Source organism: Amblyomma mixtum, chromosome 3 (genome assembly GCF_055824585.1).
Source record: "Amblyomma mixtum isolate Tamu chromosome 3, ASM5582458v1, whole genome shotgun sequence".
In the NCBI taxonomy this organism is placed as follows: domain Eukaryota; kingdom Metazoa; phylum Arthropoda; class Arachnida; order Ixodida; family Ixodidae; genus Amblyomma; species Amblyomma mixtum.
In genome coordinates this window covers 52,064,757-52,091,732 of record NC_143014.1, presented here as the reverse complement: position 1 = coordinate 52,091,732, position 26,976 = coordinate 52,064,757, and the positions used below count along the sequence as shown (strand labels likewise).

General features: G+C 48.5%; 1 protein-coding gene and 1 long non-coding RNA gene across 7 annotated transcripts in view; one reads left to right on the top strand and one right to left on the bottom strand.

Annotated features, from left to right (window-relative positions):
• LOC149350186 (pfs47 receptor-like) overlaps nucleotides 1-26,976 on the top strand; it is a 42,179-nt gene that overhangs the window by 3,149 nt on the left and 12,054 nt on the right. Inside the window, exons 2-3 of one of the 2 annotated variants that reach the window (XM_089579165.1) lie at nucleotides 18,613-18,842; nucleotides 19,720-20,474. In XM_089579165.1, the coding sequence (XP_089435291.1) occupies nucleotides 18,613-18,842; nucleotides 19,720-19,956 (467 nt within the window). In that variant the 3' untranslated portion in view covers nucleotides 19,957-20,474. Of the gene's footprint in view, nucleotides 1-18,612; nucleotides 18,865-19,719; nucleotides 20,475-26,976 lie in introns of those variants that run through there. The other variant, XM_089579166.1, reaches the window with a different exon arrangement.
• LOC149350187 (uncharacterized) lies at nucleotides 13,787-16,409 on the bottom strand. 5 transcript variants are annotated; one of them, XR_016290259.1, is made up of 4 exons: nucleotides 15,462-16,188; nucleotides 14,920-15,349; nucleotides 14,748-14,817; nucleotides 13,787-14,562 (listed from the first exon to the last, which is right to left on the bottom strand). It is a non-coding gene; the product is annotated as an uncharacterized LOC149350187 (long non-coding RNA). The 5 variants fall into 5 exon arrangements; XR_016290261.1 differs by lacking the exon at nucleotides 14,748-14,817; XR_016290260.1 differs by lacking the exon at nucleotides 13,787-14,562 and having other exon boundaries at nucleotides 14,574-15,084; nucleotides 15,201-15,349.

Below are 26,976 nucleotides of genomic sequence, written 5' to 3'. Positions count from 1 at the left end.
GCGGAGCGTAGATGCAGTATTCGCGTGCAGTGGGCGCCCGGTCACTGCAGCATCCGCGGCAACGAGCAAGCCGACGAGCTCGCCACCGCCGTACATCAACTTCCACCCAGCGACGAACCGCTCACCCTGGAAGACGTGCGTGCGGTGATCTACGACCACCTCCGTCAGCAACACCCGGACCCTCGCATCGCGCGAGGAGAGCGCATTTCTCTCATCGGAGCGCGCTCATTGTCGCTCCTCCAGCACGCGATGATCATCCGAGTGCGCGTCGGCTGCGTGTGGCTTAGGGAAAGACGGGTGCGCCACGGACTTTCGTCGAGCGGAGACATTGGAGCACATGCTCCTTCGCCGTGCCGCTTCTGCAGTGCCGCGTCGCGAGATGCTCGCGGCCTACAGGGCGCTGGGAATCATCCCGGACAGTCTCGAGGCGCTCCTGTGGCCGCGCGGTAGTACGCGCACCCGTGACAGAACAATGGTCAGCCTCTGTAGCCTCGTATACATGGAGCCCGACGTTGCGGGTCGGGTCGGGGTGCGCCAGATGTCGGGCTAACCAGCCCGACCCCACCGCGTTTACATGAACCGGTTTTCGGTCGGGCAGAGATCGTCGCTACCCCTAGCGTCGAGCAAGCAAACCACACGCATGCTAGAGGAGGAGGAACGCGCGGACGAAAAGTTCCCTTCCCCGACTGCTGCTCTTTCCGGTCGCTTGGTTCGCCCGTTCGCGTGCGCGCTCTCTTCGAAGCCAGGAGCGGCTCGCTTTGATTTCCAATGGGTGTCTCCGCTGCTGCGTTGAGCTTCATGTTATGTTTGAATCAGCTCTATTTCATGGAGATTTTAGTTTCATGGATGAATGTGCACAACATGGTACTTCCCGTGGCGATGTAACGTCAAAACGTTCCCTTCCGCCGCTTCCGAAGCTTCACGTCAAAATGGTCTCGTTCAAGACTGAGCGAAGACTGGTCCGATCCGAACAGCTCCTAAAATCCGCGAATAAATTACCCGGGAGGTCACACAAGGACGACTTTTTCAATATTTACAAGCGTAAACCTTTTCTTCATGTTCTTCCAGCAGGTGCGCAGCTGTTCCCATGTAAAATTATTACCCATATACCGCGCATCTCCCGCTCCAATTCTTTATATACGTCTTGATTTCGCTGTCGCTTGCTGTCGAGTGCTTCGCTCAGGTGCGCGCTCCATCTTTCGACAGCAGCGCCATCTTGCGTCTGGCCGATTTCTCCGCCATGTTGGCTTGGGTGGCTGCCGCTGCAATACAGGCAGCGAGTACTCACCGCGCTGTTCAGCCTTATCCTAGTGTCGATTTTTGCATGATTTTGACCTGCAAAGTGATGCACTGAGCAACTGTGAACAAAATGGCCCTTGCTTCGGCGAGCGGCGACGCGGATGTTTCCCTGCAAGTTGTGCCGAAAATCGACAATGGAGGTGCGCTTCTACGCAAGTGTGCGAAATTCATTTAACGGCTTTCTGGTATCTATAAAGGAGACATTTATCAATGCGAGCACGAAACTTGCTGAGCGCTTCTATGTTGTAGCTATAATTATAAAAGAAAAACCGCTCCGTTCCGGGCTAACAGCAGTGTTGCTGTCAAGCGCTCAAGCAGTCTGCTCTGCGTTGCGCCGGTGACACGAACAGATTGAAACTGCGTTCGACCGCGTCTTTCACTACATTTTCTCTCTGCACTGTCCTAAAAAACGGTACTTTCGGTAGTGCTACATGGAGAAGGCACCGCTGGAGCGCATAAGCGCACAGAATTCTGTTGCTGCTTTTGGCTTTGCATAAATTTCTTGATACTTCGTACTAACGGTAAAATAACTGGTGAAGCGTGCAAATGTAGGGTGGTCTACTCTTAGCGTGAACATGCGAGTGTGTGGCAGCGCTCTTCGGAGCGCCAGTGCATCCGTCGGCGCCGCGCGTCGAAGCAAAGTGTCGCAGGAACAGAGGAAACTGGATGTAGAGCTTCGCGTCGTCTGACATTTCGCTAAACTCGGAGAAGGATGTAGTAGAGAGGCATCTGGCCTTCGAACGCGATGTAATTTATACACTCGAAACTGGTGCACATGTTGTGACAGTTCCTGAGGGGTGTATCTGGTCCGTCTCGGGTGCGGCCTCTGATTAATGCCGAAAGAGCGAAAAAGTGCGTGCGTGTGGTCGGGTGGGCACTGCGTGCCTGTTGATTGCACGTCCCTAATAGGCACATTTTTTTTAAGCAATCTGCACTTTGCATTATGGCGTCAGCTGAAAATAGTATTTGGTCGAAGCATGAGGTGTCACGATGCAAGGTGGACACGTCAAAGCTGCAGCCTTGAGTTTTTTAAGTCCTGCTGGTTTATCGGATATTTACTGCAAGCAAACAGCTGTGGCATTTGCGCAATGCATCATGGCTTTCAAGTACTGTCAAATAGCTATGTTTACAGTGGCGTTGTCGCTAATAATCAGTCGCCAGTGTTGGCAGCTATTTATTTATTCAGAATACCCTAAGGGCCCAGCAGGGCATTACATAGGGGGGGACTGATGAAAAACAAACAAGCGTGCACAAAAATTTTTACAGAAGAGCTATAACAGAAATGTTTCACGTAACCCGCAGTGCTGCTGCATCATTTCCCCGAATTATTACTTATGTTTTGATTTTGCAAGGGTCACAGACGACACATATCTTAGCGACATCAGCAGTAGGTGCTCGCGTGTAAGGTATGTGTAGCTGAAACAGCCCGCAAACGCACTACCGCCGTGGCTCTCTGTGTTCTTCACACTTCTCCGCTTCAAGCCTCCTTCGCTTCCTGTAGTTGTTTGAACAGCAGACGACTGCGCGGTGGTTTCCCGAAGGCCTCGTTTCAGCTTAAATCGCGCATACACCCAAATCGAGCTGCTACAGCTATGCAACCGCATACAATAAACACGGAGAACCGCAAAGAACGCACGGGACGCACGGATACCGCCTTTCCGAACCAGCTAGAGAGGAGGAAAGCAACATGGCGGTGTTAGGCGCGCTGCTGGAAAAAATATCTCCGAGTTCCTAATCAGCGCCAGCCAGACCAGAGAGGAGGAAAGAGAGGAGGCAGGAGAGGAGGCGCTAAGCCGATGCGGCAGCGTATACATGCTCCTTCCAGCCGGATCGGGCAGGGTAAACCCACCCCCTGCAGTCGGGCTGGCCCATCTCGACTCGACGTCCCTTAGCTCGACCCCCTAGCGTATACATGAGCCCGACAACCGGTTCTCGGCCCGACAGCCCCCTTAACCCGACTTTTGTCGGGCTCATGTAAACGCCCAGTGTGCGCTCATCGAGCAGGTGGGCTTGACTTCCCGCTTGCTCTTTGCCAGATAGTGCACGCATGACATGAACGCTCCGTGGGTGCTACCTCGGATGGTATAGACGCTTTACAGCGTCATATCATAGGGCTGCCATCTTTGATCACGTGATAACGCTGGTAATAAGGCTCCTGACTGCTCGGCGCGAGCCTCGTCGCGGCGGCTGCTGCGTCTGAGGGTTCTGTTCCGACAGCCAGTGTTTCGACTGATTCGGTTGTAAAGGATTGGAGAGACGACGCTGGGATTTGGCCAAAGCTTTAAAGGACATGTGAGAACCCTAATTTGATCACTTGAGGCGTCAGAAAGTGGTCGGGCTTCATGTCGCAGAGATCCTCTCAGTTTGAACCAACGAATGGATCGCCTGAATGCTTGTCGTTGCTTCCACTGAAGGCTTTGCTTATGTTTTTTTTTTTATTATCTAAAATGGCAAGGTTCAATGCTCCTGCGGCAGCGCAGGTCGCTGTCTATACATGCACACAGACACGGCTCTAAAACGTTCACATGCACATCGTACGCATTTGTTTGCAACCTGTTAACGGTACTTGGGGAAACTAAAATATTTTCTACTGGTTTGTTAAACACAGAAAGGAGACAAAAATAAATATATACACAAATGTTAACTATCATGGTAGCAGTACCATAGGAGTTGAAGCAGCCTTCACGAGCTGGCGCGCAGTCGTTTCGAAGGATTCCGCGATATAATTGCCATAACGCGCGCATGGCAGCGCGTTCATGCTACACGAAGTTCACAATTATGTAAGCCTCACGCATAAACTTGGAGTACACGCCATGCTCGATATGCAGATATGTAAGTGCTCGGTGGTAAGTAATCAGCTTCACTGTTAGCGCTGGCCTGCGAATCACTTTTAGTGATTGTCTTGCATGAAGAGCGAGGAAGGGACAACCACCCAGCACATCAGCAGTATAATGCAAATGCTTTATTCTAGATATGGTCCACGAAAACCACGCTTCTCGGAGCGAAGTTTAACAGTAGCACCAAGATGGCGTGTAATACACGGACTTAACGGTAAGCGTTGTCCTCTCGCATGGCTGTGCACTGCATAATTAATGTATACAGTAGATGTAGGGGAGCGTAAGTTGTCCTTCTTTTCCGTTCCTAATTCGGCCTCGTGTGCTCCTGCTACTACTGGTCGCACACCCATAACTTATTAGCAATGAGGTCTCGCTGCACACGAATATGCAATGACAGTAACTGAAAGCACGCCGTGACGGTTTCGACGGTGGAACATCTTGTTCATGTGGCTTTGTTGTGCACTTGCCCTCGGAGATTTTCCAACATCGAAACCTTTCTTTTTAGATATATCTAGCGCTGGGAGCGTGTTTGTGGCGTTCGCACATTCAGAAAGGGTGCATGAAAAAGAACGCGGTTTCGTGAAGCTCGCAGACGATCTCATCCCGCACCTTTAGCTCTCTGTCCCGATCTTTGCGGTCCACAGCACAGCACGTAATCCTCTGCCTTTCCACATCTTCGTAGGAAGAACACATTCGGCACCCACCAGCGATATTTCCACTGCTGCGTCGCTGCGTACACGCCGGCGACTTACGAGGCCCGTAATGGTGCCGTGTTATGAGCGCGCCTGTGGCGCCATCCGGTCTCAAACGGAAGAGCACCCCGGCCGCTAGTGCAGTGTTATAGTGCGTAGAATATACTGCCTAGTATGTTCTAGGCACTATAGCAGTGTGCCGCGCGCGCGATTAGCCCGAGACAGGACGCTACGTACGCGAGGCGATTGTCCGAAAATAAGTGCCCGCGAGCGACCACTGCGCACAATCATTTACAAAAAAAAAAAAGTTAACTGTATGTATGCACTAATATTGCGGGACGCAGGAAAGCGTGGCAAAACTGCGTTCCGCGCCATCTAAAGGCCGTTGTACGATCGTTTTTTGGGCGGATCCGCTCGCTTTCAGCCTCCGCTCGGACGTGGGGCGGAATGGTGTTGTACGATCACTTCGCTGCTGGCGGACGAGATCTGATGGTTCGAACGTTCCGATTGGCGCTCCCGGTAGTGCCGCCCGCCTAATCGCCTGCAGCGGTACAGGCAGAAATTACCCACATTAAATGCGGCGTATTCAAGACAATATGTGTTGCGTCAACGTTTCTTTTGCTGCGGGATTTTCGTCGAAGGTAGACTCGTGGTCGGCTGTGATTCGGGCTGGGACGGCACGAATCTCGGTTCAGACGACCCTGACGGCCGCGAAACAATTCGCGACAAAACTTTGCAAGATCGAAGGCGAGTCTGCTCATCTGAAGCGATGCCGTCGGAAACGATACGTGTTTGGATCATTTCTACCCAAAAGACTGAAAAACGCGTCAAATCGCGTCCCCGTTCGACGATACGTTCTCACAACGGACCGTGATTTCCGGCCCCAAAATAACAGAATGCTGCCTGCTCTGAAAGTTACGCTGCCCTGACGATTTCGCTGCGACGACGCGATTCTTACTGCGAATTCTCGATCGGGCCACACTGCAGTACAGGCTGCTAACAACCGTCCGTAATTACTATCGGCATAATCCCATTTTTAAAATAGTTACGATTGCATACTTAAAATTTTTAGTCAGTTATTCAAAATGAAAATTTGAATAACTTCAGTGTTTTTGCATTACTGACAGAGAAAAAAAATAATTTCACTTGCAGCCTTTCCCAAGAAATTTGCACTGTCACTGTAATATGTAAATGGTCTTCTACTGCAAAAGACATGCTTACCTATTCAATATATAAGGTGTGTGCGTGCGTGTGGGGGTGTATGTTAATTGTGCATGTGTTTAACATTCACAATTTAGCACAACACTGCTGTCAAACACAAATGCTAATGGACATGAGAAGTTATGTTTCCAGCTAATTGGAACAGGTAAAATCAGTTATAATTAAAGCAGTTATGCATTTCACAGAACAGTGAAAATGCAACAATAATGATTAATTTTTGTCATGTTTTTCACGCCATTATTAAAGCCAATGTGGCTGCCAAGGGGCTAAGACGTGCATCACTGGGCTAAACGGGCATGGCTTTGTTCTGCACAGTGACAGCGGGCCATCAAGTTGTGGTTTAGCATTCCTTCCTGAGCTCATATTGCAGTCGCACAAGCCAGAATGCAGTGTTGAAAACAACTATGGGAAGTTCTGCTGAAGGCCATGTCATTGTTGCCATGTACAAAACAAGCTGGCATATATTCTGTGCAACTCCAAAGCATTCTCAAATGTCGCTGTGAATGTAAAGACTAATGCAACAAAGAATGCAACACTAACATCTCAAGCAGAATTTGTAAAATTGGACTTCCAGTAAGGGAGCTATGATGTCGTGCTATAAAATGAAATTACAAATAAGCCGTTTAAGTATGTGACAGGTATATATGCATATGTTCTCTGATACAGCCTTAAAGCAATGTCTAAACTTATTTTCACTGATCAGTAAAATGTAGAATGGCTGAATGTAAAGATCACCACTTCCCAAGGTAGCAAGCAAAAGTGAACATTGCTAACTGTTAAGTGATCTTCATACCACTTAACATATGCTGAATTTTAGATAGTTGTTGACTATCAACATGTTCAGCAAAATATACCTATAACACTGCCAGTCTGCTTTCAAAAAAAGAAATTAACTGAGGCATTGACAGGCAACAGAACTTTGGAAAATAGCAATACGAAGTTAGGCCGAAGAATGCCGAAGAAAAACAGAAAAGCAATGATGGCTTTTGTTGTTTCTTGCATCTCTATAATGCAACTTGAAGTTGACGGCTTTTGTGTTTAAGATGAACCAGCAGTCCTGTAAACACTATCCTGAATGTATAAAAGTCACATGCATATGTATGCATTTGCAGCATTCTCACTGAGCCATGTTATGAAGTCGATGTCTTGCTTACCTGAAGATACGATAAGAGAGAAGCGCCAAGGAAAGACTGACACACATAGGCACAGTAATGCATGCTTAGCTTTTCAGTGCACGAGTTTAGCTGGCTAGACCTAGCTTGTGCAGTGTGCAAGTTAGCCTAAATGCAACTGTATACTGTCCGACAAAACTGTTGTGTAAATCTGCCCCAATATTACTTGAAATAGATTGTGAGGATAGTTCTTACGCATAAGAAAGCATTGTATTGGTTTCCTGAGCTGAGCAAGTGGCTAAGCACTTTATTACAATTACTTATTTTAACATTTATTATACCTAAACAGTACTAAATGACAATACTTGAGTGGTGAGCTAACATGATACACCAAGTAAGAACTTAATGAGTTTGTAATTTATACTAATAAGAAGTAATTAACCATTAGCATCCAAGTACAGCCATACCGCTACAAAGGAAAGCTTTGTAGGTTCTCTTTGTAGCCTTATGGCTCCACTTGAGCGGATGCTAATGAGTAATTACTCCCTTATCACAAATCTTCACCTTGGGGGATTTACCTAATTCAGTGGATGAACATCATCATTTACTGCATGGATTTCTGCAGTGAGTAGCTCAAAGGTCAAGAGGTTAGTAAGCCCTGTGAGTTGGAAGGCCATTCCAGCCTTTTGTGGCAAAAACAAAAATGAATCTTGAAATGCAGTGGCATGAGCTAACTGAGGCACAACACTGCTTGTGCGATTAGTGCAGAAGGAACCATGACTCAGAACAGATTAGTTGGTTATGTGACAATAAACAGTTTAAAAAAATCTGCAGTTTCTGCACGACATGCAGAAATTTGAAGATTCACTTTTAGTGCTGTTACAATGGAGCTTCAAAAATAGTCTGAGAGAATGAAACAAGCGCCTCAGGTCTGAACTCATTCCAGGATTCTAGTTAAGTTAGATTTTGTGGCATGTGCCAGTCGAATACATAAGCTGATGCCACACAGGGGATTTGAACGCAAGCAACTTGGAAGACGGTGATACTAAGGACATGTCGAGTGTAAATATCATGAGTTGTGGGTGGGTGTATGAGGATTATTAGGTATTTGAACCAGTATACAGTGAATATACCTTTATCGGAAGGCCTTATAAGTTGGCAAAATGTAATGCTGACAATAAAAAAACAATATTAGTGCATTCTTAGTAATATTAGCAAACAGGCCAATCCAGGGCATGCTAAATGTTGTTTTGGAGAACTGAAATGCTGGTATTGATTGCAATATGGCAGACCCCATATAGCTGTCAGTGAAGGCATGTGACAAAACACTGAAGGGACGGTAATAATGCAAGTAATAAAAAGCTGAGGCCCAAAGGAGTGCCTCGGGGGACGTTCGAGATTGCAGGAAAAGGCAGGATGCATAAGAATTGGCAAGGGAAATCTGCCGAAGGCTGGCTGTTTAAGCTTGGATCCAGTTTAGAGCTATTGGATGCAAGTTAAAGCACGAGAAAACCAGCCCTACATAAATGAGGGAATCGCATGCTTTTTCAAAGCAAAGAACAAAAGCATCATAGCGGGATGTTGCAGTCAAGGTGCATGTCGTGAAGAACAAGAAAAAGTTGGCTATTGCAGAAATGTTTTCTAAAAGCTGGCCGATTTGGATGAAAAAACTTAATGGGCCAAAGCAATCTAGCAGGGTCAAGAGTATGAAATGTGTTTGGTGATTTGTAGCACATGCCAACAACACAAATAGGGCCATAGGTGCTGGGTGATGAAGGGTTAAAAACAGAGGGGCCAGGCTATAATAAGGCAGGAAGCTATCTGTACAGCATGCACTAGATATGCCTATACAACCTGCTTCTTTTCCCGTTGTTGCTTTCTGTAAATTTCACAGAACTTGATCATAGCGTACTGTGGGGTGCACCGGTGGCAAGTTGGCACGTCGAAACTGTGCTAAGAGACGACGACAGAGCAAGAATTGCTACCCTGTGCAGTGATGTTGTTACCATCGTCTTTGTTCCTAGCGTAGCTTTACCAGCTCCACAGGGCTTATTTTGCAGTCTGCAAGTAGTCATGTCTGTAGCAAGCAGTCACAGGCAAATGAAGGTGGTAGCAGACAGACATATGCAAGTGCATCGACGAGATCTTCTCAAAGCTTTGAGAATGTCTTGTTATACAAACTGCTGCGGCTGACCCAGGAAGCGCCGCTGAACAACCGCTGAACACCAATAAAGCCGATTTCGCGAGCAGCTCTGCAACAATAGCATTGTGAACACATCCAGTTTCGTAGCACTGATCTCCAGATCGAAAAGGACCATGAGCAAAATCAACAACAGACACTGTCATTGCCTATGAGGTGCTTCAAGACCACTGTATTTTTCTGATTGCAGTGGAAACCAACATCCCACTTAAACTGAATACTGCCAAGCATTTGTCAATATTGACTTAACACTGCTAAGCAAAAAGAGAAAAAAAGCAATGGCAAAGGTTTTCTCAATATTTTTTTTCTTCTTTTTCATCAAGACTCGTTATGCTCAACTTGCTCTGTGGACAGTTTTGATTGCATAAGCTGCTGCACACTTTTTTTTTTTTTTTCTGCGCTACATCAATTGAAATGCTCATGAAAAACAGACATGAGTTGGCACATATTAGAGATTTGTACACTGTCAATCAGTCGTGATTTAAAAGCGGCAATGATTCTTGTTTGTAATCGCGTAATACCATGTTGTTACAACCTAAACAGAAATGGCTAGAGGAAGTGTTCAGTCACCCATTCATCACGCCGATATGTTTATTACAGGCAAATGTGCGCACAGCCGGCAGGAAATAGAAAGAAATGACTCTCCCGAAGATACATTTGCACTGCACCGATGTTTTCACACAGGTTACACAGTTTCTCCGGCGAGTCGTAACCCGAGCACCCATCATCACAAAACGTACTGAATGGAGCACCAAAGCGCAGAAGGATGGCGACATCGCTGTTGTCGCCGCAAAACAGTCCTACGGCCGTGCAGCCAAGCTCGCGTCGCGTCAACACACGGCAATTCTCAAGCACAGTGCCAACACGAATCGCGAACAAAATGGTAACGAATGCGTAGCCAGCAACAACGTCATGTGCACGCTTCGGTCGCGATCACTGCAACCATCGCAACGAATGCGACTAGCTGCACAACGCCACGTTCATTTCAGCATTAGGAAAGCACGGCGTGCGTAGTGAGCTCTCGCAGGTGCACATTTCACTGCCTTGACGTAAAAGCACTCGCTTCGATCGCAATCACTTTCACTACGCGGACACTAGTCACTGTGCTAGGCAGCTCATGCACGTACAGAAGTTCACCGTGAGCAGCTGTTCCTCGCCGCTGTGCGTGATGATCCTCGCAGGAATTAGGAACGCTTGCAGCAACCACAAACAGCTCCATATAAACACTTCGTGACACCGCCAACGCGTAGGTCTTGCGTCGGTTTGAAGAGGCGCTCTGTCAAGTACATCAGCGTCGATTTCAACTCGGGGAAACTGTCGCTGCTCGCCGCTGCTGCACGCGGAGAAGTTCGCAGTCGCTCTGAACACTCGTAATATCAACATGTGGCCAATATAGTATGCCTCGCGGCATAGGTGCCACCACTACAGCCACGACCTATGCCTCGCTCCCCAGTTCAGTCGACGGACGGCCATCTTGCCCCGGCAGGCTCAAAAGCGATCGTACAACGGCCTTTAACGGTGCACTCCCGCCCGTTCTTTCTTCGCAAGAATCTCTGTAGCCTCACTCCTACGTTTCGCACGGCGAACGTAGATCGGTACCGGCGCAAGGTGCCGCTTCAATATCCGGCTAGCGTCGGCTCCGGCCGCTGAGAAGGGCGAAACAAACAGTTGCCGCTTTTCGCGAAGCAGCCACTTACGTAAAGAGGAAGGGGCCCGCAGTGGCGTGTTCTTTGTTTTACTGCGTTCGCACTATGAGCGACACTTCCCCTTAACGGCGACTCCTGAAGCTCCCGCTCCCCGCCCCCCCCGTTCCCCGCAGATCAACTACAACCAGAAAGCACCGCCGAGGCGAAGTTCATGGGGTATTAGCTTCGCAGAGTGCTGGACACGCGCGTGACACATCTGAAGGAATTGTTGCCGAACTTTGTTAAACTTTTACTGTTTCTGTTTCATGTAACCGCATTTTTCGCGGAAGACTTTGTATACCAACGCTCTTCTCAACCATAAGCAGTTGGTCATCCCGGCATTCGGAGCCGTGTGGCCCGTTCGTTCAGCGCTTGAGCATTCAAAATTGGTGGTCACGCCTGCGAGGAGGCCGAGAATAAACAGAAAACATAAGTGTACGCTCCCTCTTCTTTACCATGAGTCGCTGCGCCTGGCGCCGGTTCTGAGCTACGTACGGCGCGCGTAAGGTAGGAGTGACGGCACAGACATACCTGCAAGGGGCCAAAGGTGGCGCAGAACGCAGTTTTGCCATAGAGTAATATATAAGTAAAGAGCGGACACTCCCGTAGGCCCCAGCGGCCGACTTTTGTGCACAGCGCACCTAGTGGACCCGGGGAAACGCACTGGCCTCAGAGATGATAGGTGCAACAGGAATCTTGGAGGCTCTACTTTCATTGCGTCTTGTGCGTTCTTCACTCTCGCGGAGGAGGCGGTGTCACATTGCCCAGCTGAGCAGCCGGCCACCAGCGTGACGATTACGGAGCACACAACGATTATCCAGGTTTCGACGTGCAACGCTCGTCAAAAGCGTTTGGCTTTGATCGCTTGCCTGGGCGCCGCGGCGAACACGTCACTCACAAGCCGCAAAGGCGTTATGCCACGCATCGCGTGCGCTTGGCAAGCGGCAGTGAACCTACTACGTACATTCTGTCAGGTGACAATGAGCGCACCAGTCACTCCGCAGAAGGAAGCCAAGACATGCCAAGACCATACTCTTTTTCTTTTTTTATTTGCACGTTCAGTGCCATCTGGCGGAAACGGGGAAGCGCCGAACTCGGCCGCGAAAGGGCCCGAGTGTCCGCTCTTTACTTTTATGTTACTCTATGGTTTTGCCACGCTTCCCCACGTCCCCACTTTTAGTTGCTGCGTACGTAGCGTAGCGACATTGCGTACGCAACGCTCACTACGTAAAAGTACCGCCGCAGCAGAGCAGTCGCGTAGCGCGTTGTGTTGTGTCGCCATCTAGTGACAAACACTGAAAGCGCTGTAGCGCTCGGCTGGACATTTTTCAGTTTCTGGCAATATGAATAGTATATTACTGTTTTTAATGGAGGAAAAAATGTATAATGTTTAATTAAGTGCAAAAGTAGGCACATGACTAAAAAAAATAATTCAACAGGTGCGGTTGCTATGACGATAACATACACAACGTTAGTTAGGCTTAAAAGGTAAAAAATTGCCTCATTATCTGAATAACAAGGGGCATTTGTCCCTAATATTTCAGCGTGTGGGTGAGAGTACAGAAAATAAAAGCTAACAGCACAGTTTAGAGCGAGCCATCGCGTTGAAGAAAGCAGCGGCGCAGTGAAATCGGTCCGAGGCGGGCGAGATGGTCGCCGCCCCCATGTGCTGCCGAATATGGACGTGTGGTCTTGTTTTTAAGTTATGAGACAACTTTGCAGATATTTTGCGATGCACTCAGACATAATATGTGCGGTATGGCAATTTCTCGTTTTCAATCCTTGAAATTGCTTTTGCTGTCTCATTAGGACGAAATAACCACCGCAGCGGTGGCCTAGTGGTCAGAGCACCCCCATCGCATGCGGGAGGTGCTGGGTTCGATTCCCAGTGCCGCCGGTTGCCCACCGGTTTATTAAAGGGTACAAGCGTGCCTCCGGCCTGGTGCTCGGCCTTAATGGAGGAAAATGCTTGGAAAAAAAAAAAACAGACTCCTTTAACAGTACTTGAGGTCTATATGAATGATGCGCCATTGAGCGCTTTGTATCGTACGCCTTGTATCGTTCGCCTTCGAGCGAATGTCTTATATGTGCACGTTGTTTGTGCTGCCCATAGTGGCCCCTATTTTTTTTTTTTTTTACAGTTTTGAGCTCCTAGAGCGTCGAAACTGGTAGCCATACGATCTTCTCCCATGCAACCCCCCCCCCCCCCCCCCCAAGCCAAACACAGGGTGGAGGGAGAATTTATACCTACTGAGTAATCCGTAGGTGACTAGAACCATGCAACGTGCCATAAAAGAAACTGTGACGGTGAACAGAAAACATTTTTGGTGATATCTGTACGTCGACTGTACCTCGCTCGTTAGCTTCATACATACGGTTCAGATATCTGCAAAAAGCTCAGTTCATCTGCTTTTAAAAGATGCGTGCGGTTTAACGATAGCTGCAAATTGATTTCAACTGTAAAAGAAAACGCCAAGATGAAAAATGACAGTTGAGCTCAATTTGCCTCAGGAAATGCAAAGTTGTGAAAAACCTCTTTCACCTAGAGAAAAATCTTTCGAGATACCTTGAGATCTGATGCTATTGAGCTTGTTTAAGCATTTAGAAATATCTGTATAGGTTAGTTTATTAGAGAGGCATATTTGAAAACGGGGATATGCATTGTGCTGCGGTGACTTTTTTCCACAGTTTGAGATCGTGTAATCGTTCTTCCTTTCTGAGAATATCATTCATCTCCCATGAAACACAAAAAGCGCTAATAGACGTCTAAAAAAAGTCTTGGAAAGAAAAGCTTGACATCTAAAAGAAGTTTCAGCTAAGCAGTTTTTTAGACTTAGACGTTTACTAGCCTTCTATTAGCTCTGCTAACGCTACGCTTGTATACGGCTAGAAAACTTCTGAGGTAGAACTGTTATAGAATTTTTTTAGACGTTCCTTTTTTTTTCGAAATGGGTGCCTGGATTATGTTACGCATTTCAATACTGATTTTAGGGCTGCGTTTAAACCCTCTAAAGCTTTAAAAATGTTATAGTTCATTTTTCTGGTATACACCAGTCAAAAAAAGAACTCAAAGCTGATTTGCAATGACCCAAACAATGAGCCCACATTACAAGGGATGTATGGCTGTAGTAATGAGGCATAAATGCATGTGCTAGCACACTTTTCAGTCACTGCGTTACTCTTTATTGAATCCAGTGCATACACCCACACACAAAAAAAAGAAAAGGATCAGGAAATTAATGTTAGAAGCCACGGAGGAGGTAGCTTCACTGGTTTGGCTGACGTTACAATGGTAAGCACTTGGATGGCGGGAAAGTGTCGAGCAGCAACCAATTGTCAAATCAAAAATTCATTCCGCCCCGGGCCTTGTTCACAACGGATGCGTTGATGAGCAAGTTGCTGTGATGTGGATGGCACTGAAGAGCTCGCTAGGTGTTCCAAAAATCGCTTTTCTTGCAAGGAGGATGCCAACTAGACTGTAACAAGGGGAAGTCAAATCCAGCTCTGTTCAGCAGCCTGCAGAAGTGAAAAATTTTACAGTAACCAAAAGAACCATGTAGAATGGCCAATGAGGAGTCTGAAGCAAATAAGACCAGGAAATGGCAAGGAGTGACAGCACAGGCAATAAAATAATCTAATTAAAAACATAGATGCATATGATGTCACTGCAAGCGGCATTTCAGCAGAGTGCTACGGCTCACCGTAAACTCAAGAAGTCAATCACTGTGGAGGCCTTTAATTGAAGCAAAATCCAAACAGCGTGCATGGACACTGAAAGCCAAGCAGTCAATAGCAAGTGCACTGCCTTACTGTGATGCACACTGTACTCATAGAACCTCCTAAGCTGCATCTTGCAAACAGGCTTTCTCTTACCTGCAAGATGTGGCTGAATCAAAGGTGGTTGATCTTTGACATCTTGCACCATCGCATGAAAACATAGCAGAGATGCTGCTGTCCTGGTAATGCCTGCATCACTTCAGTATACACCAGAGATGTGTTAAATCTTGAACCTTAACTTGACAGCCACACAGGGCACATCTGAAAGATAAGACAAATAAAAGTGCCAGTGTATAAGGTTCCTAACACTGCATTGCCAAAGAACCCCTTTCTAATCTGTACGATGAAGCTCAAACAGTGGACAAGAGATTACTTACACCACTGCACAAGAAGCATTAGTCCAGATTCCCACCTCAGAACTGAAAATCTCCAGGCCAAGTCGTCTGAACAACCAAGTACAAGGTGCTGCTATTAATTTGCGTGAAACTAGACCAGGTCCTTGCTCCTCCGGCCAACAGTTGGAGTTCTAAAGGACAAACAAATAATGGGGCTTGTGGAATGAACATTAGCAAAGAGCCTAGACCTATACAAGAAATCATGAAGTGAAAGAAAAGGTGTCAGCTGCAAAGCGTGCTTACCAAAACTTGAGAAGTTGAGCAGGCAAGGAGGTCCTCTGAAAACCACTGTTGAACAGCCTGTACCCAAAACGAAATGTACACAGTGAAGTAGGGACAACGCCAGCTGTGCACGGTGCAATGGTTTTCCAAAAAATAAAAGCTGCCATGCCTGCAAAGAGCCGTAGTACTTCACGGCACTGTCAAACAGCCTGCACACATACAGAGCAGCACCACTGAGTAAACTACCTTTGTGCCGGGGCTCTCAATCGCAATGAAATAAAAGCTTGACGCAGTCAAGATAACCAAAGCCTTTTTAACGCGAGTTTCACTGACGGCAATCACAGCAAGGAGAATTGGAGCACACAGGTGGCCAGATGAGAGTCCTTGGCAAGAATAAAACCCTGCCAGAATGCAATAGAGCACAGACTTTAATCAATGTGTAGGAAAAAATTCGCGGCTTATCAACGGACGCTTAAACAAAGCTGGTTGGTTTGAAGCTTTGTCACGTTCACCTTGTCATCGCCTTGGTAAAGAAAGCAACTCGCATGCGAGAGCAGCCTAGCTGTATCCACTTGACAAAAGCTCAAATACATGCAAATGCCCTGTTTTAATACATTCAACGCTGCACTTTGGTATGTAAAACACTGGCTGATACTGTTTTGTGATTTGTAAACCAAAGGTTCAATCAGGCGCGTTAGTGGCTTAGCCGGCAAAGTCGACGCTTTCACCACAGAAGAGAAATGGAAGGTTACTTACTTTTGCGGAAAACGAGGCTCACATCTCAGTGCAACACTGGTAGTAGACGATACCTCAGAAAAAGGGGAAAATGCAAACTGCAGCGGCGTAAAGTGCCAACCAGAGCGGAAAAAAGTGCGCAGCGAAACGTACTACAACGTGCGCAGCATCCGCTTCGCGCGCGTAGCAATCGCTTGCCTCTGCAACGCCAAATGACCAAATGAAGTACTAAATTTCTAAACGTAAAAATAAACAAATCATCAAAAAACCAAAAAACAAATTGAATCTAAATCTTTTCATGTAGAACTAAGCACTTGCAGCTTCCACTAAGATTTTCTTTCTGCTTTAAACGGTTAAAACCACTTTGGCAAACTATCCTGCATCGCCACCGTGCGGAGCGACACCAAGCAGCAAGCTGCGACGTGACAGCGTGACTCAAGAAAGATTGACTCCAAGATACGCCGCCACGAAAAGATAGCGCACGGGTGATCTGCGCGATAAACCGCGCGAGCGAGCTCGGCGGGATGGCGGCGAAGGCAGCGTGCGCTGCGCCTGTCAATCCGCATGCTGCCGCCAGCTAGCCGAGGCCTAACAGAGGCGTTCGCAACATGAAGCAAATTTTTTCACTCGCGTAACTACCGTCGGCTTTCAGGGCCATTATATGTTACCTAAATCCAGCCTTACGAGTGGCGGGTTAGCTGCACTCGATGTGGAACGTGATTCGGGCTCCGTAGGAGAAAATGCGCTTTTTGTGTTCGAATACAAAGAGCGGTCTTTGCACCGGCGCGCCTGCTCTTCGAAACGTGAAGCAGGAGAGCCATCTAATTTATGTGCCGTGATTTACAGCATGTTTAATCCACGGTGGCAACTCTCTGCTGATTGCTGGCGCATCTCCTTGACGTGGTCTCAAGTTCAACGTGTTAGAAACAAGTTTAGAAAACATCTGACTACAGATGTTTCACAGAAGTTTCACAGCAAACGTCTGACTGCAGATGTTTAAGAGAGGTCGCAGAGGAAACTTCTTCTTGTCGACATCTATGAGACGTTTGAACACAGCGCAAGACGTTTGTAGTCATTTGAAGCTGTTCCGAGACGTTCGTAAGACGTTTTGTGTTTCCTGGGCTCCCTCATTCAGTTTAAAAGTTATTCCTGATCTAAGTTAGCGTTTTTTCGAAATAGTTGAAAATGAAATGCTATACTGTTCAGGTAACCAGCACTTTTTGCATGAAGAAACTTAATACTTCGCTCTACATGGCCAACCATCGCCTCTCTACGGCTTTGGGGGAATGTGCACTGTCTAGTTGATTTTAGCTACCTTTTTCGTCATGTTTTTTGCTGTGCTTATGTCGTGTTTTTCATTGTGCATATGAAGGGCACACGCTCTTGAAACGTTACGAGCTTCTTTTTTTCTGGTAAATATACTCTTAAAATATCGGGCTCTCATTCTTCAAATGTAGAGTTACTGTATATATACAGTAACTCTATTTAAATGTATTAAGTAGCGCCATCTACATTAGTGCACATATATGAAATGATCACAGTTCAGAAAAATGACAAGAGTGGCGCTGCCAAACAGCTAAAATCGGGAGGTGTTTACGAGAGGCATGGAGGAAGGAAAGAACTATTTCCTTCCTCCGTGACGAGAGGGAACGATGTCTCTACGATGTTTTCACGTTGCCCTCCATTTTGACCTCTGTGGTGTGTGCTGTACAAACTGATCGGCGCGCTTGGTCGTTGAAACCGAAACCGAAACAGCATGAACAAGAAATTCAATTATAGATTATTTAGCGTGCCGAGGCGAATGCCACGCGGTGGTCTATGTATTCTAATGTCTAATGCACCACTTGAAAGCAGAAAACAGGCACTTAAATTTGTGTCTATAGTCCTTTAACAGTCTGCAGTCATCGGGCAGACGCGCTGACGCCAGGAACCTCCTCGCGTTAAAAGGAGCGCCCGCCTTCGGTGCGTTCGGAGCACGCTGCGCGTCCTCCCATCAATCTCAATCACGACTTGAGGACTGTAGGCAGTGTGGTTGCGGGTGGAATCGGCGATATGTCTGAAGACGGCATCAGCGCTGGAGAGGCGCACCGGAGAGTACACATACGTCATTTACGGGTGGCCTAGGGCTCGAAACGAGACCCTATCGTGTGTGAACATTCACACGGATGATGTTTAGCTCTTTATGTCTCTAAATACTATATTTGCCACTCAGGCAGCGGTTACTGTCGTAAAGGCGCAACAGAGCGTGCCGCTTGAGCGCTTTAGACAGGTGTGTGTAGACGACTGTATACAAGAATGCGTAAAAGTATACTGACTGAGTACCAGGCGGAGGAGTGGTCAGGAGAGAGCGGGGGGATAGGGGTGAAGGTGGCTTGAATTACTCGGCTACTGCTGCTCGCTCTGTCCTCAGTTTCGTCTATATATCCTCGGCCTGCAGTGTGGTCGGCCCCTAAAGCCGTGGCCTTCATGCCCACGATCATGTGGGTTCACTCCGATGGTGGCAACGTCCCGTACAACGCGGTGCCCGGAGGCAAGGATGGCGACGAGGAGACGTACATCGGCAGAGCGGAACACGGCGGAGATCTGATTCCAGGCAAGGTGGTGGCTTCCCACGGCTGCTGCTACGTGTCCTACGCCGGCGGCGAGCACCGCTACGAAAGCTACGAAGTGAGCAGAGTTTCAGTGTGGCGTAAGTTTGTCCCAACCAGCTTTTCGTGCGTGTCTACGTGTTCTTGTGCTTATCTATGCAAAAGTATGTCTCTATATGCAGAGTTCCCGCCTAAAGCGAGCAAAGGATTAAAATGAAACGTGAGTAAACATGCGTGACCAATGTAACCCGTTAGCCGCAGCCGTAGGTATCCGCAATCAGCCTTCGCAATTTTTCCTGCCTTCCGCGCTTACTTTTCATGAGCGGATACCACTGAAAGAAATAGCTGAAGAAAACCGCAGAATGATTACTGCCTGAGGGTTCGGGACCTGCAACGCTTCTTGCCGGTGGTCCGTGCGTCTGATATACGCCGTTCGCGTTTGCGCCTTTCAGGCTGGATGTGCTCTCAGCAGCCACTGTTGTACAAAACAAGCGTTCATTGCCGTAAGAAGGGCACGACGGGGTCAACTGTGAAGCTGTCACTCAGCTACCTTCTAACTCTTGCTACCGTGTTCTGGAGTTTCACAAATTGTTGCTGGATGAGAAACGATGCCTCCGCAGGGCGGAAGATGGCGACTGTCACACCCCTCCTCAAGACTGGCAAGCAACTAACGATCTATTCGCGTCCTTCAGTTCCGTTGCCCGCAATTTTTTATGACTGAAAACCAGGGAATTTTTTAGGCGGAACGAGCACATCTCCGTTTTGATGTGGCATTGTTGCGACAAATTCGCAATAATGCATCATGCGGATTCCTCGACCCTTCAACAAGGCCTTTATTTCAAGCGCTTGCATTAGACGCCCATCTGCCTGTGCACGTGCCGCTGACATCCCGCCTCGGGTACCCCGATGCCCGCCTCGCCTCATCGAGGCACCCTGATCTCGCCTCTTTTCGACAGGTCCTGGTGTTTGACGGCGCCTCGGTGCACTGGGTGGAGAGTTCCGGCGGCTCCGTTCCGGACAGAGCCGTCGAGGGCGGCCGAACTTCTTCCGGCGAGAAGCTATACATCGGCCGCGCCCGCCACAAGGGGACGGTGACCGTGGGAAAGATTCAGCCGTCCCACAAGTGCCTGTACATCCCTTACGGCGGTTGCGAGCATCGCTACACGGGCTACGAGACTCTAGCCTTGCAGTAGTGAATCTGAGAGAACCATGGAGGAAGGAAATGTGAGGAGATGACCCGTGTCTGTCAGATGCATTGCGTAAAGCGTGTCGGAAGGCACGTATCAATCCCGAGCCTACTTATGAGGCAAATAGCAGCGGCGTCAGTGTTGCCGCCGCGGGCAGCGGAATGGCACGGGAGACGAGGGAGCTGCCTCAGGTAGGGGCGACCGCATCTTCCGGGCGCGCGGTGACTTCACGAATTGCGTCCTCGCATCCTCTTCTCCAGGTTTTCCTTCCTCCATGGAGAAAACGAACGTCGGTGACGTCATTCGTTTCCTAGCTACTACATCAGGGAATCACTAACAACCAACCTTGCAATAGTGCTTAATTGTCATAATGATAAGGAAAAAATGACAACAGACATCACTGATTGAGTGCGCGGTAGATGGAGGCCAGAAAGTTGTGTCTCTTGACCACACATACGTAGTGAACAAGAGGGGTGGGGGGATCCTCAGGGTGCTTAGCCAACGTTTCGACAAGAAGACTTCTATTCGTCCCGAAGGACATCTGACACCCAGACGAAGACAAGACCTCTTGTCGAAGCGTTCGCTAAGCACCCTGAGGATCCCCCCTCCCTTGTTTATTTTGTTTGTGTTGACACTGAATGGGTGTCATTTGCCGATACTTCCTCTGGTTGCTTTTTAATTTACACCGACATACCACAGAAGTCGAAAACTAACTTTGCCTCTGGAAAACGTTGATATGCTCCTCGAGGTTCAATGGGTGCCAACAACATTGTGGGCTTTGAGGCACACCATAATAAAGGGCTTCTCATATAGTGCCCACCGCACGGGGTTCTTTATCAGGTACGCAAACATCAGTATACGGGCATTTCCGCCTCCGCCGAAATGCAGCCGTCGCTTCCCGGATCGAACCGGACAACTGGAGCTCATCTGCCGTACACCGCCCTTGAGCCACCTCGGAGGGGCGCCACGCAGCGTCCTCGTTGTATCGCAGGAGTAAAATTTACAAAACCAAACTCTAATTTTTCCTTCCTTCCTTTCTCTTCCATATGTGCACCGTGTGTACGTTTCTTGTTCATACCCAGAAATTCTGGACAAGCGCATTTTTCAACAATAAGTTGTTTATGAACGCAATTTTCCGCGTAGCGTCAGTCTACACCATAACGATCAATATATCCGCAGATCCCCCCTCGGGACACTTGTAGTTTTCAGCTATTTGTTTTCAAAAACGAACCGCACTGGTTTTCTATGGTAGTCTTAACTACTCGGTGCGAGCGACTGTGCGATGTCAGTGCACGTTAAGTAAGATTTTGCTGCGCATCGGAAGATTAGACCATTATCAGCCATATACCCCTACAGTGTTTAAAAATATTCTACAGTTGCCTCACAATTAAAAGTGATGTTCAGGAAAGCTGGACTAGTGGCCAGAGAACAGTTGCACCTGTCATAGGCGTAAATAGAGGGGGAGGTAGCACAAATATTGTCCCCTGTTGTTCCTTGCTACCCTTAATACTTGAAGAGGCGCTACCATACCTTTCGGCTCGCCCTTCTGGAGAGACCTGTGCAGGCCTATGCCTGATGTGCTCCAGATACGTGAGGGACAAAGCTTGTTCGCTATCTCCGTAAGTACATGCAAACTGCTGCTCAACGACCTGCGTTTTTCCGTTAACGTGGTAGCGTTAAAAAAAGGCACATACGAGCCCTCGCAAGCATTCTGCCTTCCTTTACATCACTGGTTTTTATTGTCCTTGAACAGCATGATTGTAATAGAGATCCGCACATGAGCATTCTACTCTGCAAAGATAGCAAACCCAAAGATAACTTCCAGAACGGTTCTTACCATAGCGGAATCTCAGAGCTGACCACACCCATTAACTTTCAGCAGTGGGGAAAACTATAGCTTTTTTAATATACGGCTGACCAAACTATATTAAAGCGTCGAAGTCTTGTAGGGAAGGCGGGACGTCTACTTGTGCTGGCAGAGGCTATCTGCCTGCTATGGTCCCAGTCTACATCACAAATGGTGTTGGTTACATTATTAAAACGAAATTAGAGCAATACTTATGGAATAACATCAATAACAGCTATAGCTCAATCATTCGCTTTTCCATGCCAGCTAGTAGAGAGTTTTAGAATAGGGGGCCCCAAGGCTTGGGGGCCCGAAGGAAATAGCGGGCCCCAGTGAGATGAGATTTATTAAGTCTCCCCTAAGGAGCGGGGCCAGACTTGCGTTTATCGATTGCAGCGCCACTACGGCAAACAAAAAAGATACTGTTAATAAAGATTTCAATATATGTGTTTATTTCTTCATCAGAAACTGTTATTATTGCATACACATGAGCCCAGAGCAAAAATGATAAGTGTGTGTTTTTACTCAGGCAGGAAACCACATTCGAACGTTCCGCCATCTCTATGGCGACCACACAATGCGTACTCGCTAAGCCCAGCAGCTATGTAAACACAGAAGCAATCTGACAAATTGGGCGCATTTAATTGCTAAAATTTTATGGAGCGGGCATCTTCAGAGAAAGCGAAAGCTTCGTGCGCCTTTCGTTTGCCGTGAACTTAGTACACAGAGCAGCGGCGACAACGTATCCGTGGTGAAGCGAGAGGCCCCGCTTCGATGGGCGCCGCCATGTTGCCTGAACCTAGAGCCGCGTTGGGGCGCACGCATGTGAACCTCGCGCGCTTGCTGACGTCAAATGACGCGTACTCGCTAAGCCTAGCAACTCCATAAACACGGAAGCAATATGAAAATCCGGGGTGCTTTATCGCTCAAATTTTGTGATTCAGGCAAGTTCAGACAAAGCGAAAGCTTCGTGCGCCTTTAGTTTGCCGTGAACGTGGGGCACAGCGTAGCGACAACGACGAATCGGAGGTGAAGCGAGAGGCCCCACTTGGATGCAACTTCGATAGGCGCCGCCATGTTGCCTGAACGTAGAACGGCGTTGGGCGCACGCTATTTCGGCAATCACGAAGTGCCACCGAAACGGGACCACGCCCTGTAGGATTTCCCGGATCTGTACATAGATTCTTGGGCAACCTGGATTCCCTGTCCGGCATTAACCGCGCTCGTCACGTCGACACCCATTAGCGTTCGCCGCTAACCCAAGACGCAAGGCGGACCTTCCATTCTGTGCATGCGCACTTCGCCCCAGACTTCTTGGAAAAACATTTAAAAAGCCATAAAAACTTCCACGTGCAATTTTCAGGAGCATGAAACACATTTTGTCTTCGTAATTTTCTGCAATATGCACTGCGGAAATCATTTTGAAAATTTTCCTAACATATGTTTTGCAATTCTTGATGAATATGAGTAGAGTGGAGAAGGGCCCTAAAAGTATGAAAAAGCCTCCACTGAGAGAAACACATCAGATATATTGCAAAATGCTAGCAAATCACTAGATGGCGGACAAAAAAGACACTTTTTCTGGCACAGCTTCGACACGAAAAGCCTAGAGCAACACTGGCGCAAAACAAGCCGTGCATCCGCGCTTTCTGACAGAAACGGAAGGCTCTGAAAAATGCTCGCTCATAAAGAGCCCAAGAATCCGGACGTTCTTTTAGCTAAACCCGAAGAAAAAAAAGATGAAGGGAGTTCGCTTCAAAGCCCGCGCACCTCGAGGCGCGTGTTTCATCGAATTTCCGTTCGCCGCTAGTCGCTCTGAACGTGCCGTGCCCGTTGCAGGTCGCCATTTTCATTTTCGAAGCTTTCATTCTCGCCGCTTCGAAGCTTTCACTTTCGCCGCTTCCCAGCTAGACGAAGTCGAGAGAACTCACTTCACGCTCGATCCTCGTACAGCGCAACGCGACGACGTTTCGACACTTCCGAAAGAGGTGACGCCAGCCAGTTTCGGAGAGGAAAACGTCGAGAACTCGCACAGCTGGAGAGCCGTACCGGGAGAACACTGCCCTCAGCTCGAGCCCACGGTTGTGCCCACGTAATCAGCGTCCCTCATCAACTTGTCTCTGCTTATGATTCCAGCTGCGCTGCCACAACGCCTCCCCAACACGCTCAATATGGAACAGCAACGATCGCCCGTTAGCGTGTGCTTTCTGGAAAGCGACTGCCCGCATGCCTTCGGCGGGTTGCCCACAGCTGCACCAGAGATGGTCCTTCATTTCGTGCTGGCACTGCTTCGGAGACCAGATTTTGCGCACAAGAACGCTCTTCTTGATGTACGCCATCAATGCGAAATGCCTGCCCCTGATGGCGACCAAGAACTCTCTGGTAGGATTGCAGTCGACGCGGAGCACTATGTCGCCATCGCCAGTGCCCAGCACCCGCTGGCACCCTTTCTACTGTGCCCACATCGTCATCGCAGTATCCGGGATCGCCTTGTGCTCCAGGTTTCGGCTCAAGCTGTCGCCCGGCTTCTACGTCTTGTTACAACAGACACTGCGCCGGGACCAGCTCTCATCATCGTAGAAGCGGGACAGCTAGCCCGCCTCCTGCGAGATCCCGTCCAGGCTGCTGCTGCTGCTGTGCTCCTCGGTGTTGGGACGGAACCTGTTACTGAAGCACCTGGACCGCATGCACCATCCGACCTTCGTGGCGTCAGAGAAGACGAGGAAGAACTTGTGCACCAGCTGGCGGCTTTCGCCAAAGCTGATGCCTCGCTTCTTCACCGGCAACTTGCTCATGGTGCTCCCACGGCCCTTTTGCCATCTGGGATCCATGTCATTGAAGAAGTGGAGCACCAGTTCCGTGTCGCGTAGTCCGATCTCCTCCCGGCCGGCTCACTTGCGGCGAAGCGGGACGTTGGTGCGATTCCCGCCGGGAGCTGGACATGGAACGGGAGCGCCGAACGATCTTCGTCGTAGCCTCACATCAGCCACGACCAAAGAAGACATGTAATTATTAAAGCGACAATTTACTCCCACATTGACATGTTGATAAAACAAATAGATGATGATTTTACTCGTCCCTTGGTGCTTCAAATCTGAATTCCTGCATATGTGTGCTTCCATGCATGTTTGGCTCAGTGGGCACGGCGCATTAACGAATTGCGTGCTTACTCGGCTGAAATGAGCACAAATGTTCCCGCTATATCCTACGACCGCTGGGCCGATAGCTCCATTCGTGCCATTTTGTCTCGGTGAACTTCCGTCAGCGTGGCATTTAAAGCACATTATTGCCTAAGCTTTCTCGTCACTTGTTCTTTGGCTTGTGATCTCACCAATGCTATTCACCACAGGAGGTGTTCCAAGGCCTGGATTGGGAACAGTTGGGGATTAGAGTTAATGGAGAATACCTAAGTAAGTTACGATTTGATGATGACATTGCTTTGCGAAGTCACTCAGGAGATGAACTGTTAAGCATTATGAATGAGTTAGACAGGCAGAGCAGAACGGTGGGTTTAAAAATCGTGCAGATAACCAAAGTAATGTAAAACAGTATTGCAAGGGAACAGTAGTTCGCAGTTGGTAGAGAGGTGCTGGAAGTGGTAAGGGAATACGTCTATTTAGGGCAGGTAGTGGCTGCTGATCCGGATCATGAGAGGGAAATAAGTAGAAGAATAAGAATGGGGTGGAGCGCATATGGCAGGTTCTCTCAGATCATGAATGGCAGTTTGCCAATATCCCCCAAGAGAAAAATATACAACAGCTGTATCTTACTCGTACTCGCCTATGGGGCAGAAAAGGGGAGGCTAACAAAAAGGGATCGACCTAAGTTAAGTGCAACGCAGCGAGCTATGGAAAGAAAAATGATAGGTATAACGTTAAGAGACCGGGAGCAGCCAGAGCGTGTGAGGGAACAAACACGGGTTGGTGACATCCTAATCGAAATCAAGAAAAAGAAATGGGCTTGGGCAAGGTATGTATTGCGAATTCAAGATAACCGCTGGTCCTTAAGAGTAACTGAGTGGATTCCACGAGAAAGCAAGCGTAGCAGGGGGCGGCAGAAAGAAGTTTGGTGGGCGAATGAGATTAAGAAGTTTGGGGGGTACGGTGTCCGCTGCTGACAAAGGACAGGGTTAATTGAAGAGACATGGGAGAGGCATTTGACCTGCAGTAGGCGTAGTCAGGCTGGTGATGAAAATTTGAATTTCAGCATCTTCGCGCCTTTCCCTCTCTTCTCGACATTTTTTGTTTGCTGGAAGGTCGGTGCTCCTGCGCCGCTTACTGGTGTTATGTTTCTACCCCCCCCCCCCTTAACTCTCTTTGTGTGTTCCCGTCACACCTGTGTCCACTCGGACCACGTGGGCCCGATCATGCAGCTACCGTGAACATTCATCGAGGTCGACAACCTCGCGACGACCATGGGAAGTTGGATGCTTGGAATGCCCCTCCGAGCCTCAGCGGATTAGTGTGGCAGGAATGTCAAAGGCCATTGTCAGCAGTATTCCCAGCGAAATTCCTTGAGCAGAGTGCAGCGGCGACGAAGGCAGGCGAGGCCCAGGAGCTATTGTCCGAGCAACCACCGTGAATGCGGAGGCGACCTGGCGGCGCCGGTCACGCTGGCGGATAATTGAAGAATTCTGTGTCCCCGACTCGCGTTCTGGGAAATCGGCGGGGAGGCAAGTTCATTCCCCTGCTGGAGGACTTCGGGAGATTCCTTTCCCGCAGTGCTGGATGAGTCAGCATTCTCCCCCTCTCATCGGCCCAGCTGTGGGAGAGTGGAAAAGCTCGCACCTGCCCAGCCGTGGGTGGTGACAAGAACGTCCCCTTCGGTCCATCGGATTGGACAGTGCTCGTCGACCATTATTCCCCAGCCAGGGATCTGGGGAAACCGGACGATATTTAACTCGGCCGTGAGTGTGGCCGAGAAGCCTGCTAGCTCCAGTCGACTACGGTTGACGAAGACGTTCCCCTTCCACTGAGAGCCATTCTCAGTCCCGCTCTATGTAAATAATGTAAATATGTGAATACAGTTTTTCCTTCACTTCCCCTACTCCCCGTCTCCGGCCCACGTTTCCTTCCTCCTTCGGCATTGCAGCGGTGCTCCTGGACCCGATGCCTGGTGGGACACGCTTCTAGCATCGGCGAAATATATCAACTGGTTGGCAGCGGCGGGATCTTCCACGC